Below are 21051 nucleotides of genomic sequence, written 5' to 3' on the forward strand. Positions count from 1 at the left end.
TTGGCAAGCAGTGGTGGTGAGCATCGATCAGCGTCACAAACAGCAAGTGACGGAGACTAGCTGCAGCCATCACACCTTCTTTGTGCGTGTGTGTGTGTGTCTCATACTGTGACAGCACTGTATCAGAGCTGGACAGATGTGAGTTCTGTAACCATAGTGATAATGAGGAAGAGAAGATCCATGTTAATTGCTACTAGCGAGGCTCCTCTTCCATCTGTCATCTTATACACAAACACATACACTTTCACACTTGTACATATTTGGCAGTGTTGGTGCATTCTGAATGATGTTTGGTTGTGGATCTGTTCATCTCATGATTTCTGCAGGTTTTCACTGTGTGAACCTAAAACATGAATAAAAAATAGAAAAAATAAATAAAAAATAAAAATAAGCAATACATTTAGCTAGATGTTAAAGCAAACAGTACACATCAACCTAAGTCTAAGGGTGCTATTTGGTCCAGAGCCGGAGATGTTACAGAAACTGTACAACACTCTGGGATGCACTGTGATCTCCATTACCACTGAAAACTAGTCTTCATCAGCCTCTCTGATAACCCCAGACTCTCTGCTGGACAGGAGGTGAGCAGGTTCAGGCTGCTGGTTCTGGAACTCCGAGAGGCTGGATAAACAATATCCTCCTGCTCCTCTCCATTAGAGTCCAGCCAGAAGGTCAGACTCACCGTCTGCCTCATATGAATGAAAGGGAATTCTTCACATTCTTACTGGAGACTGTTTTTGTGTGTGTGTGTGTGTGTGTGTGTGTGTGTACAAACACAAAGCCAAAATCTGTTGACGAATGGCGGTCACGATGGTATGAGATCACGCTGAGTTCTTTCTCCATGCTGATAAATGACGTCAAACGTGCACGCACGCACACACACTTATCCTTGTCCTGACCTCTAATAGAGTTATTTATCTGTTCAAATAGGTTTACACAGGTGTCACACACTTGATGTACCTCTCTGCATGCTCAGGCAACACACACATGCACAGCAGCCCACCAGACAGCTGTGGCAAGTACAGTCGTGAGGAACGAATCACCATTAGCCTGTAGGAGAGATGTCCACAAGCACGATCCAAAGTCTACAGGAGCACAGAGGTGTCACGTGACCAAAGAAATGAGCGTATCCTGCCGGGCTGAACTATAATAGTCATTTTTGGAGCTGCAGGGGTCAGTGTGATTACTAGAGCGCCAACTCAATAATCCGCTGAGAAATGAATGGAAGTATTATTGAGGATAGCATACATATTTCATAGGCTTAATCATATGCTAGTCGCCAGTTAACACTCTTCTAACTTTTGCAGGAGCAGCTTCGTCCCTGGAAAAAACATCATTTGGCAAATGTTTTTGGTGAAATCTTAAGTGTAAATGTGAGGATGCCGGTAAAGGTGTAGCATTGCGTCAACAGCGTCATGTGATGATTAAAGCACACAAGTTGTAGATGTGTCAGGACTATAAAACATAGCAGTAATGTGAATTACCTGTCAGCCGTTTTTACGTGATAGATTCTCCTACATGTTCATCTGTTCAAAACAGGATATTTAATCTCTCTGCAGCTCTCTCTCTCTCTCTCTCTCTCTTTCTCTCTCTCTCTTTCTCTCTCTCTCCTTATCCCCCTCTTATTCTTGTCAACCGTGACAGATGAAACGTATTTATCCTTCAACCACACATCATCTCTTCCTCTCCCCACATCTTCTTCCTTCTCTCTCTCTGACTCTCAATATGTGGTTTATACTTAAAATAAAATAATATTTTAAGCATAAATCATAATTTATTTTAATTTGATATAAAATCTCCCTTTTTGACTGTATATGAAAATTAAATTCATGTAGAAATGTCATACTTTCAAAGGTTTTTATGTTTTTTTTTTAAACAAATATTTTGGATCTAATATTTTTCTTCTTCATCCTTTAACTTCATATTGGTGAAAAAAAAAAGTTTTTTTAATGTGATATTTGTTCTTTATATGTATGTATATATACATGTTGGTATATACATACATAAAAAATATGTGTGTGTGTGTGTGTGTGTGTGTGTGTGTGTGTGTGTGTGTGTGTGTGTGTGTGTTTTAGGATTCAAGTTCTGACTTGCGCACACACACACACACACACATATATATTTTGTACCCTATATTAATAGACCTTAGTGCCTTAAACTCTATAAGGGTAGAACACTGCATTATGTAGGATTTCTAAACATTGTCACCACATGCCATAAAGAGAGACGTCATAATTCAAGACAAAACACAAGCAGACTGAGACGGAAAAACAAGACATCAAGAGGGAGGGAAAATGAAGAAAGGTTTGATTTTTCTTTCTGTTCTACCTCCACCTGTGTATGGGAGTGGTGTTAGTGCAGCTGCTAAAGTTCAAAACACTATTTGTTTAAGCTCAAAAACAGTTAAATGAGTATTTTAAGAGTTTGAAAGAATAAAAGCAGGATTAACTGGCATATTATCAGGGAATAAAGTGAATCCCACACTGATGTAATGAGAGAAAACGTGTTTATTTTGCATTGCACGCTGCAAGGTTTTAAAGGGTGAGTGGTTTTTAATGGAGTGCATGGCCCAAAGCTGAGGGATGAAAGGAACAGTTTGTCTAGCTTTGTTATTTGCCGTTCTTTTAATGGCGAAAGTACACACATACACACTATATGTACAATTATAATACACATACGCTCATAGTGTCTCTTTGTACACACAGGACACACACTCTCTAGCACACTCCCACAGCCATAAAAACACAAACACAAACACAGAGGAACATAAATCTCAAGCGTATATTCAGCCACTCAGAAAAAAAGATTTAAGAATCAACATCAATATAGTTGTGAAAAAAGAGAAATATAGAAGAAGAGGGAGCTAGAGACAGATAGACGGTCATTGATGTGTAAATTTGCAATAAATAATTCAACAGCAAACCAGGAAGAACTGAGATGTTCTCAAACTCCTCTATCTGTCTGATTATTTTCTCACAAATTTTCTTCTTTTTCGTCCCTCTGTGTCTTTGAGTAACAGGCCTTTTGCCTCTGTCTTCATTTCACTTTCCTTTGCATCTATTATTTTTAGAGATTTGACAGAGACTTTTATCTAATGAAATACGTTTTTAAAAATCGTTTTCTTAGTTTTTCTTGGTATTTTGGTCTTGTTGGCGAGTAAAAATATTGAAACATCCTTAAAACAAAATAAATATACTTGAAAAGCAAAATGGCATAAGATATTAAGATATGTTTATGGTTTATGCCTAAAATAAAACTACATTTTAATTTATAATTGATTTTTTTCCCCATTTATTTTAAGAATAAGCCATAAATACTTGTTTCTATTTTATTTTATTTTTTCTGTAGGTATTTTTCTACAGGAAAACAAATCATAATGTATGAACAGTTATATAAACACACACCATGTGTTTGTCTGCTGCATATTTTACATTGGAAAAAAAGAGAGATTTAGCTCAGAAATATGTCACTGTGTATCATTTTAATTATGGTATGTTTACATTCCATACTGTAGGTTTATATCAAGAATTTGTGTGTGTGTAATAGGATCATGTGGAAGAGGTTTGTATCAGTCCAGCTTACAGAGCTTAAGATCTTCATTCAAATCCCATCGTAACTGAGAGAGAGAGAGACAGAGAGAGAGAGAGATGACCAATGAAAAAGCTTAGCAGAGAGAAACACTGGACTTCATACTGAGACACATTTTGGGAAGCATCAGGTCCAGATCCAGGACAAATAGCAGAACAGTGCTAGACTGAGCCCTGTGGTTTCCTATAAGAAGGGCTAAAACAATGAACTTCATACAAACACATAATCATGTGCAGGTCAGGGAGGAGAACAGTGTTGCCAGGTCTGTGCAACAAAGACACCTCTATCACCAATCAAAACTGGCCTTATACCAAAAAAAAAAACCTAATAAACACAGATTCCCTTTTATGCCATTTCAAATTTCCTTTTATTTGTGGAACTACTGTATAGTGTAAGCAGCAGCATTACAATTTAAAATGTAAAAAAAAAATAACATTACATTTACAACCACTGAAAAAATATCAAGCCTTACAAAGTCAGAAATGTCACTGAAAGATATACATTAATATTTAAAAAGTACGACTGAGGCATGCCATAGGGGTTGCTTGGGTTAAAAATATATACAGCTTTTACTTCATATATAGGCTTATTTCACTTGTAAATTCACTGTAATATTAACCACACTTGGTCTGTCAGTTTTTATCACAAATAGAGTCCATTATAAATGGTTTGACTTTCAGAACTCTCAAACCGCAGGATCAAACCGTAGACCTGGCAAACCAGTAAAGGCAGTACTGGTAAAAGGTGTGTAATAACAATAGAGTGCTGCAGGAATGAGTCCTAAAACCAGAAAACAAGTTAGCATTTGCACTTTTAGTTCCATCGTCCTGAAGTCAGTGGTTTAATTTAAACAGGTTTTAGTATGCCTTAAATAAATTATGTAGTTAATACAACATTTTTTTTAAAAAATTGTTTCATTTCTACAGCATGAAATAATCAGAAAAACCTTGCTTTTCAAATCTTGGCTACTACAGAGGTTGTGGGGGGAAGGGGTCATTAAACGTCATCATGCCAAACAGGAAAAACATCAACTCACTTGTTCACTTTCACAGCCTTGTTGTTTTTATACTCGCACCTTGCAAACTATTCTAAAACATGTACACTTTAAATAAAGATTAAAAGAAGCAAAGTGGTAGTGATGTTTAAGTCTTGCAACCATGGTGTAGTTTGTTTATAAGCTAACTTTAGCTTTTTACTTCTGGTGATTGCATTTAGTCTTGGAAAGCCAATGGAAAAATCCTGCTTGGCTTTTGTTGAGGGAACCAGGGTGATGCTAACTTCCAGATTAGCCTTCAAAAATATGTCATTACTGCAGCACACTTCTGCAAACATAATAGTGTAAACTTTTTTATATTTTGCACTGAAATCCACTTATATTGTCAATCAAGGTTTCTTGCACCAAAAGCTGTTAGCATTCCCAGTTATCTCAATGAATTTATCAACATACACAGCTACTTATGAATGGTTGTCATTGAATAAGGTAACCATGCGTCCTCTTTTTCCCGGACATGTCCCGGCTGGGATTCCGAAATTGCCAAAAGTGTCCTTCATGCTCTTTACAGTCCCCATGCAATGTATATACGTGTATTTGCATTGCTTTGACTGTTCTCTGTAGATCCCACCTCCTTGTAAACTACCATTAGTCAGTTATGTGCAATGCCTGCACAATGAGAGCATGTCAAGAAAAGACAAAAAAAAAAGGCGCAGATAATGTAGTTACAGCATTTTACAACACAAACAAACCTAGACCTCTTTGTTATGGCATGTCATAACCGTCACTTTTTCTCAACGAAGTGTTTCGCAATTTCGACACCAAGCCGGTTTTGAAGCTTAAAGTTATTAAATAGATGTGTGAACAGAGGGAGCTTTGCATTGTGAACGTTAGCCTGTGTCCATGTATTATTATTGCACTCTTTAGTTTCAGCATTGCAAAATAATCCAGTTTTCCATTATATGATCCCATTAAAACACACATACAAAGTAAATAGTTTTGGTGTAAATGTGTGTTGAAGGCTGATAACAGATGAAGGTGTCAGCGGTGGGAGCTAATGTGACTGCTCTCAGTGTCACCGCATTGCTGCATGACTCATAAAGCAGGCGGGGTGAAAGGTGTGTGTTCACAGAGGGCTCTGGGACACCAGCCAAAGTTGTCTGGAGTGTGTGACAGAAAGTGACACGATGAAAAGAGAGAGGATTATCATACTGTTGTGTAGTAAAAAAAGAAAGAACCTCAGATGAGATTAAAACATCTGCCTGGACACGTAACCACACACGCAAACCGCAACATCCAGGGTTTACCACGGCACAAACTGAGAGAAAAACGGGCTCTGGAAGGAGTAGGAATTGAAGAACCACAACAGAGAGAGAGAGAATGAATGTGTGTATGTTTGTGTATGTCACAGATGGCATCCTGTTTCTGCTATAATAAGATGAGGTTTGGACTGGTCCTCTCCCACACTCTCTCCTCCTTCTTGCTTTCATCCATTTACCCGTCTCTTTTTCTGCAAGAGGATCATTTAAGCTTTTATTTCACTCAGGGGTGATTCTAGGATTGTAGCCATATGGGGCTGAGCCTAAAGAAATCAAAATCACTTGATATGCAATGTTGTACTGTAGCAATACAAACGGCAAATGTTTCTTAGTAAATGTGCATCATCGTCTTGCATTTTAATCTGTAATTTCACTTTTTTTTGTGTGTCACATGGCATCCCATAATACCATAGAGAACAGTGGCATTCCAGGCTAATTTTTATATTTCATGGTCTTGTATCAGCATGAAGGGATTTATTTTGTGATAATAGTTTTGTGATTATTTTATTACTGTAGACAGAAAACAGCTATGTAGGTTTATACAGTGTTGCTATGGGCAACAGTTAATATTTAGAAATATTTGACCACTGAATGATGCAACTGACCAATCAGAATCAAGTATTACAGGGTGCTGTAAATGCCAGAATACTTTATATAATTCATTAAATTTCATTTAATTTTATAACATTTGGGAAGGGAAGATTTTGTGTGAAATATACAAATTTTCTCTATCATTCTCTCTCTCTCGCTCTGCTCTGTCTTTCTCTCATTCTATTTGTTTTAATGTGCTTTATTGACATTCCAAATGATTGTACATTTGTATTGCCAAAGCATTTCCAGCTCAGTCGTGTCCCAAGAAAATGGTGCAAAACAAACAAAATGTAAAACAAAACAATGGACTTAAATTATGGAAAATAGTGACATACAAATAAAAAAAAATATTTTATATATACATAATATGATATGCTGTGTTTGTGTGTGTGTGTATGTGTGTGTATATATATATATGTATGTATGTATATATGTATATATGTATATATATATGTATATATGTATATATAGATATATATATATATATATATATATATATATATATATATAATGCGGGGTTAAAAACAACCCAATTTGGGTTATTTGGCAACCCAGTACTGGGTAAATATTTGAAACATGCTGGGGCATTTTGTCCCAGCTGCTTGGGTTAAACGTTTTTACCCACCATGCTGGGTTGTTTTATTTAAGTCATCTGTTCTTTAAAAATTAATATATTGCTGGCTTAAAATGGGCTGGAAATTAAAAATCAAACACAGAATTACTATAGCCGGTGAAGGGCTGCTGTTCGTCGGGGGAACTGTGAACTTCAGACCGCGTATCACTCGTAGCTGAAATAAGCCGCGAGGCCCGCAACTGACTCCAAAACATGCCCATACACAAACAGTACTAAGATTAAAGAACAGTATTATAATGAATAAAATCCATTTATGTTATGCAAGGCAAAACGCATTTCCAAGGCAAAACAACCGCTGCTGATGCAGCTGACTGACATGATCTCATCCTTATGTTGCGTTGCGTAAAATAATATAATTTACACCACATTAAAGACTTTATAAATGAAATAAGATGTATACAAATCTTTATTTCCCGGAAAGAGTGCACCAAATCAGCGGTGGAAGCGCTGAGATCCTTTCTCTCCTGTAGGACGCAAAAAGCCCGTGCTCTGACTGTAACTCAGCAGCTGGGTTGTTTTGTCGGAGACAGGCTAAACCCAGCGGTTGGGTAGAAAAAAAATAACCCAGCATTAAAAATGACCCAGCAACTTAGTCACAGAAAAACTACCCAGCACCATTTTGTTTATCTTTTGCTGTAGAGTGTCAGTAGGAAATATCAGTTTACATTTCCAAACATTCATTTTGCCAATAATTGTAATAATCCAGTGAGATTTTTGTTTGTACAAGGAATCTGACAACAGCCAGCGCTCCACACAGAGATCTGATCTGATCATCATCGAGTCTGTCTGGAACGACAAGAAGAAACAGAACAAATTTAAACACACTAAATCCATAAGAACTTTGGCAACGTCTCCAAGATGCTTCAAGAAACCTACCGGCAAAGCTACAGTACTGTTAAAAAGTTTTAGGCACTTGTGTAAAAATGCTGTAAAATGAGGATGCGGTCAAAAATAATGTCATAAATAGGTTTTCTTTATCAATGAACTTCTATTAACTAAATTAAATCAACATTTGTTGTGACCATCCTTTGAGTTTAAAACAGCTTTTGCTCTAGGTGCACTTGTGCATTGTTTTTCACGTAGCTTTGCAGGTAGGTCTCTTGAAGCATCTTGGAGATGTTGCCACAGTTCTTCTGGATTTAGTGTGTCTCAGTTTGTTCTGTTTCTTCTTGTGATTCCAGACAGATTGGGTGATGATGAGATCAGATCTCTGTGTGGAGCACTGGCTGTTGTCAGACTCCTTGTGCAAGCCAAAACCTCACTGCATTATTACAATTATTGGCAAAATGAATGTTTGGAAATGTAAACTGATATTTCCTACTGACAATCTACAGCAAAAGATATAAAAATAATTGACTTAAAACCATTTTTTAGCTGGTGAAAATAATAGTGTTCTAACAATTTTGGCCACCACTGTATATATATATATATATATATATAAATATATATATATATATATATATATATATATATATATATATATATATATAAATTGTAGTCCGTTACTGATTACAAATTACATGGCAAAAATTGTAGTTAGGAATGTAATCCATTACATTACACATTTTTAGTTACATAATCAGACTAATTTTTGATTACTTTTAGATTGCTTTTGACCTAACTTGTTTATCATATTGATTTAAATAACATAATCTTGTACCCTGTTGATATAATAAAACAGAGAAAGAAAATATATTCCTTTTGTTGTTATTATCAACATGAAGGTTTTCCAAACTGGGGTTTCTGATTTTAATTGAATTATTATTAATAATAATAATAATAATAATCTAATAATGTATTACTATTGTGTGAATAATATGTAATCATGTAATCAACAAAAAAGTAACTGTAGTCTGAAAAAAAGTATTTTAAAATACAATATAATCCCATTACAAGTACTTCATTTTTGGAATCTGATTACATAATCCGGATTGCATGTGATCAGTTACAACCCAGCACTGTATATATATATATACATATACACACACACACACATATTTTTTTTTTGTTGCAGAAGTTTTTATTGCAGAGGTCATCTGAATACCAACTCATCCAACTTAAACCAGCTGAGATCAGCACACCCCTTTTAAGTTGTTTATGTTGTAAAGAAAAGTAAAAATTATATTAACAACTGAATAAAAACAAGAAATAGCAATAGAGGTTGGTTAGAGAAAGAGACAGAAGGCAGATCACTCACTGTCCCTCATACTGTGGCAATCACAGTGCTCCTAACTCTCTCTCTCTCAGTAAGATGACGTAAAATGAGTAACATTTGGTTCACAATGGTTCACAGTACATTTAAGAGCTGATAATAACAGATTGTCTGACTCCAGGGCTGGAAATAGCCTTTGGAGACACACCCTTGTTCCCTATACATTTCTGTTGTGGGTATGTGACGATATTTCGGTCTGCCGTGTAAGTCGTATAATGCAGCCTGAAAATAATGTCACAGGGATTTTACTGATCTTAATTTCATGTTACATGATGTGAAAATAACAGCTCTTGTCAGAATAATAGCTTGTTGATATTTAAATGTCCTAAATGTGTTCTTGGATTTATTACATGTACAAGTGTAAATTTGAATGGAGATCTAAAATGTCCCTCAACCATCTCTCTCTCTCTCTCTCTCTCTCTCTCTCTGTCCAACAGAATATTTTAATTGAATGGTTTTGCCCTGAGCTGCATTGTATGCCAATACATACGCATGGCCAGTAAAACCAGATTAAATATCTAATCCTGCAGACAGCAAGAGAAGGACAGAGGGTTTGTGTGTGTGTGTGTGTGTGTGTGTGAGAGAGAGGGGGGTGACAGAGGAAGTGAGAGAGTGATTAACACATGACCTTTGTCCCTCTGCAACGGATGAGAGATGAAGATCAGCGGTCCACTGGTGGCTCTCTGTCAAAGACGACAGGACACACCCATCTGTGCGCGTGTGTGTGTGTGTGTGAGAGAGAGAGAGAGAGAGACAGCTTCAATCTGCCTGTCTCTGCATCATGCTTTACAAGCCTCAATATCTGCAGCACAGAAACAGAGCCTAAGTCAAGGTGTCTGTCCTTTACATAAACTTGTTTTGCTATAGGACCCATTTTTTATATTGGACAAGTGGTGACCTACAGTATAACAGTAACTAACCACCATTTTTCATATATTCAGGGTCATATTTTCTTTTACCTTGCAAAATGCAATTGCTTTTTGAGAATAATAGGAATGTTAAATAGAAAGCTTTTTCTTCCTCATTTTAGAATTTTTAAAAAATGTGACTTTATCAGAACAGACTGTGCTACATTATGCTCAAATCATGGTTATGTTATATATAATATTAACATTTAATAAATAAATACCATTTATCTGATCAAAAATACAGTAAAAACAGTAATATAAATTACTAAAATTAAAAATAATTGCTTTCTATTTTATTTTTTAAAATAAAATTTATTTGGTGCTCAAGAAACATGTATTATTATTAGTAGTAGTATTAAAAATTGTTTTGCTGCTTTATATTTATGTGGATATTGTAATGCATTTTTTTTCAGGATTCTTTGATAAAAATAAAGTAAAAAAAAAACAGCATGTTATGTAAAATATAAATCTTCTATATGCACAAACTATATGTATATATAATTATGTTATAAAGGATATTAACATATAATAAATAAATAATATTTAATTTATTTAAAAATACAGAAAAACAGTAATATTATAAAATATACTAATTTATATATAAATCTAATTTATTTGGTGCTCAAGAAACATTTATTATTATCAGTTATAAAAAATAATTTTGCTGCTTTATATTTTGTGGATATTGTGATACACTGTTTTCATAATACTTTGATAAATATAAAGTTCAAAAGAATAGCAGTTAATTTGAAATATAAATCTTTATGCACAAACTATACGTATAAATTTGTTTTAAATAAAATATTAATATTTAATAAATAAATAACATTTATTTAGCAAAAATACAGTAAAATAGTAATATTATGGAATATTACTATTTAAAATAATTGTTTTCTACTTTATACATTTTAATGTAATTTATTTGGTGTGCAAGAAACATTTAGAATTTTTGTCGATGAAAATAGTTTTGCTGCTTTATATTTTTTATGGATATTGTGTTTCACTGTTTTCAGAATTCTTTGATAAATGGAAAGTTCAAAACAACCGCACTTATGTGAAATCTAAATCTTTCCTAACATTATAAATCTATATAAATATTTACTGTCACTTTTGATCAATTTATTGCATTCTTGCAGAATAAAAGTATTAATTTCTCTCAAAACAAATCTTACTGACCTCAACAAGTGACTTACTTATAGTTGCCTCTGCATATTGCACTGAATGTTTTTTCTTTAAATTTGAAATTTTATAAAATTGCACACATTAAATTTAACCATCTCATAAATGAACTCTGCCAGTCGTAATAAATGCATACTATATGGGTATACAATGCACAGATACAGTTCAAATCATCAGCATTCAGCAGTATGAATACTATCTTTCACACTCACCACTTGCAGCACAAACAGGCTCTCTTTCACCCACACTCATTCACACACACACATACACAGAGGCCTCCGGTCCACAGCCGTTGATGACAGCTGAGCAGCCAGGGAATGTTTAGCAGCTCTGATACACAGACAGCACAACAGCTGCCTCCTCAGTGCTCCTCTCAATAACAGAAAGAGATACAGACCAGCTACTGGCACTAGCTAACCTGACAGGAAGTAGCAACCTGAAACGGGAAATAAGTAAAGAGTGAAACAGAGGTGTGAAGCCAAAGGAGAAAGAGAGACAGAGAGGGATTTCCTCTATATTCCATCTTAGATATTTCACACACTTTTCCACCTGGAGAAGGTAGATATCAGAAGCATGTCTGCAAGTGCTTTCTTGAGCATATGTCTGTGCATGGGCACACACACACACAAACACACACACAGTGTCTGCCATATATGAACAGAAATAACAGCAGACACACACCTGCAGCTATCTATTCTTAACTGAGTGTGACATGGCCCTGAGTTTACTTAGCAGGGGAACCCAAACACACACAGCAGACTCAGACACCCCGCTGGATATTTCTTTGTTTGTTTTTGTTGTTGTTTTTTTGTTAGTGATAAGACAGTGGCAGGGGTTAGTTAAGTTTTTAGTGAATCTTTCTGCAAGTTACACTGTTACGCCAGTAGGTTTGAACAACTGACCATCTTTATGAGTGAGCCATTTGAATTGTTTAATGAATAGACTGAAACAAAAATGCTGATTCATTGAGGAACGAAACCGCTGACTATCCGTAATAGTGAGTCATTGAATCATTAATTTAGTCAGTTTGTTCAAAACACAGATTCAATAAAATGATAGTTCACAAGTTCAAAAATCTAAATTCTGTCATTAATTACCCACCCTTATGTTGTTCCAAACCCATAAAACCTTTTTTCATCTTTAGAACACAAATTAAGATCTTTCTGATTAAACTTGAGAGTTTTCTGACCCTGCAGCAAGGGTACTACCATATTTAAGGCAAAGAAAGGTAATAAGGTCATTTTTGGGTGAACTATCCCTTAAACAAACAAAACAAGTGACCGTTGTTATAGCTGCATCACATTCTGAGTAGGTATACCTCATGACCGTTAAAGGAATATGTTCCAAATTGTGTAAATGTGTGTATGTGCCGACTGTTTTATGAGGCAATGAATCATTCACTCAACTGATTTGTTCAAAAACATTGATTTCTTTAGGATTGGAACAAGTGACTGTCATATGAGTGAAATATTTGTATATTTCAAAGTTTTGATTGATAATTTACTTAAATTTTACTTAATACTTAAAGGGATAATTCACCCAAAAATGAAAATTATATAATTATTATATCAATATATCCTTAATTATAATAACTCACCCACACATCAAACCCATGATATGTTTGTTCATCTTCGAAACACAAATTAAGATAGTTCTGATGAAATCCAAGAGCTTTCTGGCCCTCATTAATGGCAGCAGACAGTGACACAGGAGAGAAGAAACTGTTGAATAAAGTCATTATTTTAGTTTTCTTTGCACACAAAAGTATTTGCATAGCTTCATAAAATTACAGTTGAACCACTGATGTCACATGGACTATTTTAATTATGTCTTACTATGTTTCTGTGCCTTGACCGTGGTAATTCCATTGCTGTCTATGGAGGGTCAGAAAGCTCTCAAGTTTCATCAAAAATATCTTAATTTGTGTTCTGACGCCGTAAGTTTTTTTTTCCTGTCCTGGCTGCTCTTTTCCATATAATGAATAGGGATAGCTGCTTTTGAGCTCTAAAAAGAACAAAAAAATGTGTTAAAAGTAGTCTGTATGACTCATGTTATATATTCAAGGCTTCTAAAGTCACGGGACAGCATTGTGTGAGGAGCAGACTGAAATTTAGTCTATGACTATGACTAAACCCTAAGCATACACACACATTACCAACATGACGACGGTACAGAGTTTAGATATATTTGATGTAATTTTATTGTCTCATGACCAATTTAGAGAGACATACTGAACACACACAGATATCCCAGCAGAACTAGCCTTGTTCCATGCATGTGCCAGTATATGCATGAGAATCTCATTTATTAGCTCTTCAAAACAAAACACTGTTAAATGATTTATTTGTTCCACTATTTGCAAGTAAATGGCTTCATTAAAATACACTAGAGCAGACAGAGGAAGAACACACACAGTGGGGGACGTCAGCGGGCCAAAGCTACCGCACATAAACACACGCGTCATTATAAACACACCGTGCATATAAACCAGCCCTGCCTCGTTTTTCTTCATCACAGACACTCAGAGATGACTGATGTATTTACTAATATACAGCGGTTCTCTTAACAGGTAGTAAACAGGAGAGCAGATTAGAGTGTCTCCTAACAATCCAGCCTCTTACAGCGGCCGAGTGCATAAAGAGGTCTGATGATTGCAGGGTAAACAACCAGCCATTACACTCGCTGTATCAGAACATTCTCTGCTGAAAAGAACTGTTTACATTAGTGCACATTCCCAGGCTAGTTTATGATGGTTAGTGTCCAATTCATATTGACATAAAATGTAACCATAAAAAAAGAATAATAATTTTATTTATGTATAATATATATATGTATATATATATATATATATAGTGTGTGCGTGTGTGTGTGTATAGGCTACATATTTTTTTGTATAATCACAGATGAATTGTACAATTCACTGTTGCCTTGCAGATGTTTCATGTCTCTCATTCATGCTTCTCTTTTTATTCATACATACTAGCATCAATTAAACTCAAATTAATATTTAATGTCCATCTATGTATTTTTTTTTTCTTTTTTTGGTGCAGTGAATTAAGCGGGATGTACAATCAGTCAGTCATTATCACAAAATAAAATAAAAAAGTCCAGAACAACTTACAGAAAAAAAGTCCAACTGGGTTTCTATTTAGGAATTTAATACAATCTCTCTATGCCATTTTTATTTATTTGTGAAAATGCACTCTGTTTTGTTGCTCAAAGATGATGCATGTTGAAAAAAATAACTGAAATTGAAAGGCAGGTCAAAAGAGATTGGCTCTTAATTTTCAGAGTGCTTTGAGAGGGGTGCCAAGACAGAAAGATGTATGGTAGCAGTGTTTACTCCACTGGCACTCCGGTAAATAAACACACCTCCTGCTAAATGCAGATAGAGACGCTTTCATACAAGTGTGTTTACACTCCCATTGGAGGTTTCACTCAGGGCCAGGTGGCGTGGACTTGTTCTGCTGGGCTGATGGAGAACATTTGGTTCTTTCAGCGTTGTAACGGTCTACCCACACATGGATAACCTGTAGCCAAGCTAAATGAGTGGTCTTACAGTAAAACCGAGACTCAAATGATATCCAGTTAGAAGCACACACACAGTTTAGCACTTATACCAGAAGCAAAACATTCTTATGTGTCAATGAGAGGATCATTGACATGGCAGAGATGTTGACAAGTAGAATATACAAAGCTGGAGATTGATATAAACAGCTTCTCAAGAACTAACCACAAATATTAGAGCTACACCTGCATGGAATTTTCAATCACAGTGTTTGTTATTTTAGTATTATTAATATATTATTATAGTATTTTGAATTAGTTTTCATTTTTATATTTGTAATTTCATTTTATTTTAAGCAATTTTGTTATGTGCTTTTGTCAACTTTTTTACTTCTAGTGAGTTTTAGATTTATTTGTAGCTAACAAAACTGACAATGATGTCCAAAGTTACTTTGCAAGGCCCTTGAGAAACAGTTTACATTATTCTTTTTTTTTTCTTTTTTTTTTACTTTCCCTGTGACTTTCAGCAGACAATTAATATTGAATATGTCAGGCTGCATCAAATGTTTTTCTGTTCAGGGCAGATGGCAGCTCAGCACTTGCTGTGCTGACAGAACATCTATCTGGGATCAGATCTGTTGTACAATACCCAATTTCCATACTCATTAACACACTCTGGGTCGACCACAGTTTTTTCCCACCTTCACCCTCACTTATCATCCAGCGGTGGCAATCACACAAAGCTTCTGGATGCAGCGTATTCTTAGAAACCATAAATGGTTGCCAGGGACAACAGCTTGAGGAAAAAACGATGGCTTGCTTGGATCAAAACACCCTTCTAGCATGGCTGCATTTTAAGTAGTGCCAGTGTGGCTCTCAAAGAGCCTCTCTTTAAACAGCATTTGAACGGTTGTTCTTTGCGCTGGGTAATGGGTTTCCTTAATGTTGTTGTTTTTTCAATTTACTTTCAGCTTTTTGACACTTTATTGATAGCACAGAGAGAAAAGAAACAGGAAATGACGGAGGAACTCATGTCACTTATATGATCACCACAGATCAACATGTTAGAGCATGTTCACTAACCGCCTTTATTATATATATATATGTTGGTCTGTAATTTTTTTTTAAAGAAATTAATATTCCTTAATCACCATGGTTGCTTTAAATTGCTCAAAAGTAACAGTAAAGACTTGGTTTGTTAATAAATGCTGTTCTTTTGATCTTTATATTTATCAAACAACCTTAAAAAAATCTATCACAGGTTACACAAGAGTAAGCAGCACACCTGTTTTTAACATAATATAACATAAAATCTTGAACACCAAACTACAGTTTAAAATACATTACAATAGAAAACAGTTATTTTAAATTGAAATAATATTTCAGTATTTCATTACTGTTCTTACTGTGTTTTTGATCAGCCTTGGAGAGCATAAAAGATTATTTTCTAAAACATTAAAAATTCTCACCGACCCCAAACTTCTGAATATTAGTTTATCCCTACTTTTGTTACTTTTTGGATCAGTTCACGTAAAATCTGGATTCTGTTGCAAATCCTAAGCACTAGGCCATGACTGTGCGTTTGCCATATTTTAACCTAATTTTATTTGTTTCTATTTTCCTTCCTAGATTTGACTATCAAGAGCTGCTCCACAACTCCACCTTCTGTCTTGTTCCCCGCGGTCGGCGCTTGGGGTCGTTCCGTTTCCTGGAGTCTTTGCAGGTAAGACATTTTTTAATTGACCCTGAAAATTGACTACAGCCAAGTATGCTTCAACAAGCCTTTTAGAGATGCAAGAAAGGTTTGGTAGATTATGAAAACAGTCAGGTCTCGGAGTCTCCCAGATAAACAGCACATTAGCCATCGAGTGGAAAAACTTCCCAGGCGCATATATTCTTGGCGTCCTGGTGGTGTGTGTGAAAGGGCCGGAAGCTCATGGAGGGTGCCCTCGCTTCGACTCTGCCGAGCTGTGCTGAATGGATAAATCCACAGAACGGTGGGTTTGGCAGCCAGCTCGGCCCTCACACTGATTCCTCGGCACTCCCTCGCTCTACTCCTCTGTCTTTTTCTCTCTCTGTGCTTTTCCATATAAGCCCCTGTCTGAGTTCCATAGATCTCTTTTCTTTGGAGGCAGCCAAAGCCACAGAAAGAACTGGCAATTACTAGCACTGCTGAAAGTTCTACAACAGAGGTTCACAAACATTTCAGGCCAAGTAGCACCTAGTCAGGGGTAAAAACTGGTGAGGTGAGGTGGCTGGCACTACACATTTTCAAATCAAAGATGAGGGACCGTTACAGCCCTGTTACACTTTTTCATATTCCTTTTAATTTTTTCAGCAGTGGGTACATTGACATCTCTGGGCACAAGCCTACAGACTGTGTGGGTGACATAATGCCATCTTTTGATTAAAGGGGTCATATGATGCGATTTCAAGTTTTCCTTTCACTTTGGAGTGTTACAAGCTGTTTGTGAATATATAAGATCCCTAAAGCTGCAAAGACTAAAGACTCAAACCCAAAGAGATATTCTATTTAAAAGTTAAGACTCGTCTGAGCCCTCCTAAAACGCCTCGTTTAAACACGCCCCCACATGTCTACATCGCTGTGTGGGAACACACACTCCCCAAATGTTTTCACAAAGAAAGAAGACGTAATTTTTATTCTCACCATAGTGTTGTTGCTACTGCCGCCCGCCATGTTGTGGAGACGCAGTATGTTTAGTTGTGAGAGCGAAACTACTTTGTTTGGCCTTCCAAAAGAGGACACAACTAGAAATCAGTGGTTAAGTTGTATTTACAACACTGTTTCAGAACAGTTCAAACCAAATATACGTGTGTGTGCAACACATTTTATGAAGGACTGTTTCCTGAATCTGGAAGAGTAGTCTACAATGCCATCTGTTCTGACTCGCAGTCTGTAAGTACGTTTCATATTTAAAGAATTTGCCACTGACTATTCAAACTTGAGTTTTGAGCAATGTAGAGTAGTGCTTGTTGTTTGTCTTTTCTCTGATCACAAATGCAGACATGTTTATTTGCTTACACGGCACAATGCAACGCGTAAAAAGATAGTATAAGTCATTATAATCAGTAATTATGTCCCCACTGGATGCAACAAATGCCTCATTTGTAATGGGTTTTATTGGTTTTGTCTTGTCTCGCCATTGTTGTGACCGGGACACGCATCACATTATGGTAAGGGACGTAACATTTCTGTCACACACTTGAGGTATTCAGCCAATCACAATGCACTGGATAGCTGGCCAATCAGAGCAAACCTTGCTTTTTCAGACCGATGAGCTTTATAAAAATCGACGCGTTTCAGAAAGGCGGGGCATAGAGGAGCAACAATAATGTACAGTACATGGAAAATAATGTGTTTTTTGAACCTTAAAACCGCATAAACACATTTCATTACACCAAATACACAAAATAATGTTTTTTTTTTAGCAATATCATATGACCCCTTTAATATACATATTCGTATAATTAAGATAAATCATGTTGATGTCTCATCAATCCCCTGACTGCCCTTTTTGCAGATTTATGAATGGATGCTACTAAAACAGCATCTGAAAGACACCTTCTGAAAGGATTTCAATGAAAAATCAGCCAACGTTTCAGTCCAGTTTAAAACATTAATACTATATTTTGGAATTCTGTCTAGTCTGACAAGAAGTGCTTGGAACACATGATGACACATTTAAAATTGAGGGATAAAATAAAATAAAGTAAAATAAAAATAAAATAAAATAAAATAAAATAAAATAAAATAAAATAAAATAAAATAAAATAAAATAATTAATATAGTACAGCCTAACTGTAGGCTATTTATGGATGTAAGCAATGTAGCAACTACAATAACATTTAAATCTAAAAAAAAAATGTAAATGTGGTCATGTGTGGTCACAGGTTTGAATTTTACATCGGCTTCAAACCTGGCTCATCCAATTAACAACAGAACAATCTTTTTTATAAATGTATATGGATCATATCTACAGCAGTTTAAATAAAAAATCTTAATACTGCAAATTAGTACTGCAAAAATCCACATGCCACAGCATTAGAACTGCTGTTCTAGGACATCCTCTGACCCCTATCATCCAGATCCTGCTTTTTTCCTCTCTAATCTCACAACCTCTCTCTGGTGCTGATTCCTCGACACACTCCTTTTAGAAAAACGGCTGTGCAAGCAACCACAGAATGGATCGGTGCCAAGAGGGATCCGTGCTAGTCGGGCGGCCCTAGAGCCATCATCCCAGAGCATGAAACAAAGGCCAGCTCCTGCATCTCTGTGGGCTTAGTAGGCCAAGGTAGCAATCAGTCACCTGAAGCAATTTGTTGCTGTCTGCCCCTGTGTCCTCTAACGCTGTTTAGGATGAAAGCATGGCTGCACACAGCTAGAGGGGTTGTGTTTGATCTTGGCCCGTTCTTAGGATTGCACTCTCTTGTGATTTAATTAAAAATCTCACTGTAGAGCAGAATACGAGCTGAATGACGAAAAGAAGAAGAAAAAAGGCAAACAAGGAATCTGGGAGGAAAAGTAGAGCAACATCAAGATGGAATAGTAAACAAGAGGGAAGGCGAGCAACTCCACTTCAATAAATCATGGACCCCTGTTTCTCTCCTACCTCACCCTCCTATTCGGGGTGAGGGAGATTGGGTAATTAACACATCTGTCTGGCGGTGTGTCTGATAAAAAAGCTGGATGGGAGCAGTGAGTCATGCACAGGCCCCTCTGAGACTTCTTAAACAACCAACAGCCTTTTCATCACACGCTATATATCTCATAACCTTGCCTAAAGGGAAAAATCAGATGCGCTATGTCTATTTTTCAGTGCATTTGGGGTGAACTTGGTCTGTTTCTTGTGTGTGTTTTTGTTTTTCATTAGATGAATTGATTATGCTGATGCTAATTAAAGTCTAAGCCACTGTCTGTCTCCTGTGGTTGTATCCCTCACAGGCCGCTTGTATCCCGGTGTTACTCAGTAATGGCTGGGAGTTACCTTTCTCTGATGTCATCCAGTGGAACCAGGCAGTCATCGAGGGCGACGAGAGACTGTTGCTACAGGTAACAGACCTTCGTGTGAAGAACTCGAATGTCACTTTTCTGAGAAGGGAACATGAGGATGGAAGAAACTGCTAATTAAAACATGTTGGTAGTTGAAAATAATATGCACAAGCACTTTTTTATCATGAAGATTTCATATGAATGTATAAGGGAAAGTGTGTGTTCTTTGTCACCATTATCTAGTTTAATAAAACATTTTATTAATGTGCAATTTGTTAACATTAGTTAATGTATAAGGTATCATGAACTAACAATGAACATTTTAGAGCATTTGTTCATCTTGGTTTGTGTTTATTTATATGCCGTTTCTTTGAAATCAAAGAATCCTGGAAAAATGTTACACAGTTTTCACAAAAATATGAAGCAGCATAACTGTTTTCATCATTGATAATATAAAGAAATGTTTCTTGAGCACCAAATGAGCATATCTGAATGACTTCTGAAAGAGCATGTGACACTGAAGACTGGCTAATGAAAATTCAGCTTTTCCATTAAAGGATTAAATCACGCTTTAAAGATATATTTAAAAAAAAAAAGTTATTTTAAATCATATTAATATTTCTGAACATATCTGTTTTATTGTATTTTTATCAGATAAATGCAGCAAAAGACATCTTTCAAAAACAAATAAAAACAAAACAATTTTTTTTTTAAATCTTACCAACCCCAGATTTTTGGATAGTAGTTAAAATTAATTATATATATATCTATAATATATATATTATATATTAGAATAATATATATATATATATATAATATATATATATATATATATATATATAATAATATATATATATATATTTATATATAATTATTTATACAACTTGAGATGTTAATGTATTAGTATATGTAGAAATTAACATTAACCAAGATTAATGAATAAGTATGTAACAAAATATATATTCCAATAACGACAAAGTGATCAGAACCCCTATGTGAAAAAACATGTTTGCTAATTCAATTGCACTTTATAGTTATTGTGTATTTATAAAGTATCTTGAGGCTAAAAACACTGCACTAGAGCATATACCATCGTTTTGTCATGATAATG

The 21051-nt window shown here is 35.6% G+C and overlaps 1 protein-coding gene across 2 annotated transcripts in view; it reads left to right on the forward strand.

Annotated features, from left to right (window-relative positions):
- Positions 1-21051, forward strand: part of LOC109075419 (exostosin-1c) — a 50621-nt gene that overhangs the window by 23704 nt on the left and 5866 nt on the right. For both annotated transcript variants that reach the window (XM_042744862.1, XM_042744863.1), the window contains 2 exons: positions 16559-16652; positions 19893-20000. In XM_042744862.1, the coding sequence (XP_042600796.1) occupies positions 16559-16652; positions 19893-20000 (202 nt within the window). The remainder of the gene's footprint in view (positions 1-16558; positions 16653-19892; positions 20001-21051) is intronic.

The sequence above is a fragment of the Cyprinus carpio genome, chromosome B19 (assembly GCF_018340385.1).
Source record: "Cyprinus carpio isolate SPL01 chromosome B19, ASM1834038v1, whole genome shotgun sequence".
NCBI lineage: Eukaryota > Metazoa > Chordata > Actinopteri > Cypriniformes > Cyprinidae > Cyprinus > Cyprinus carpio.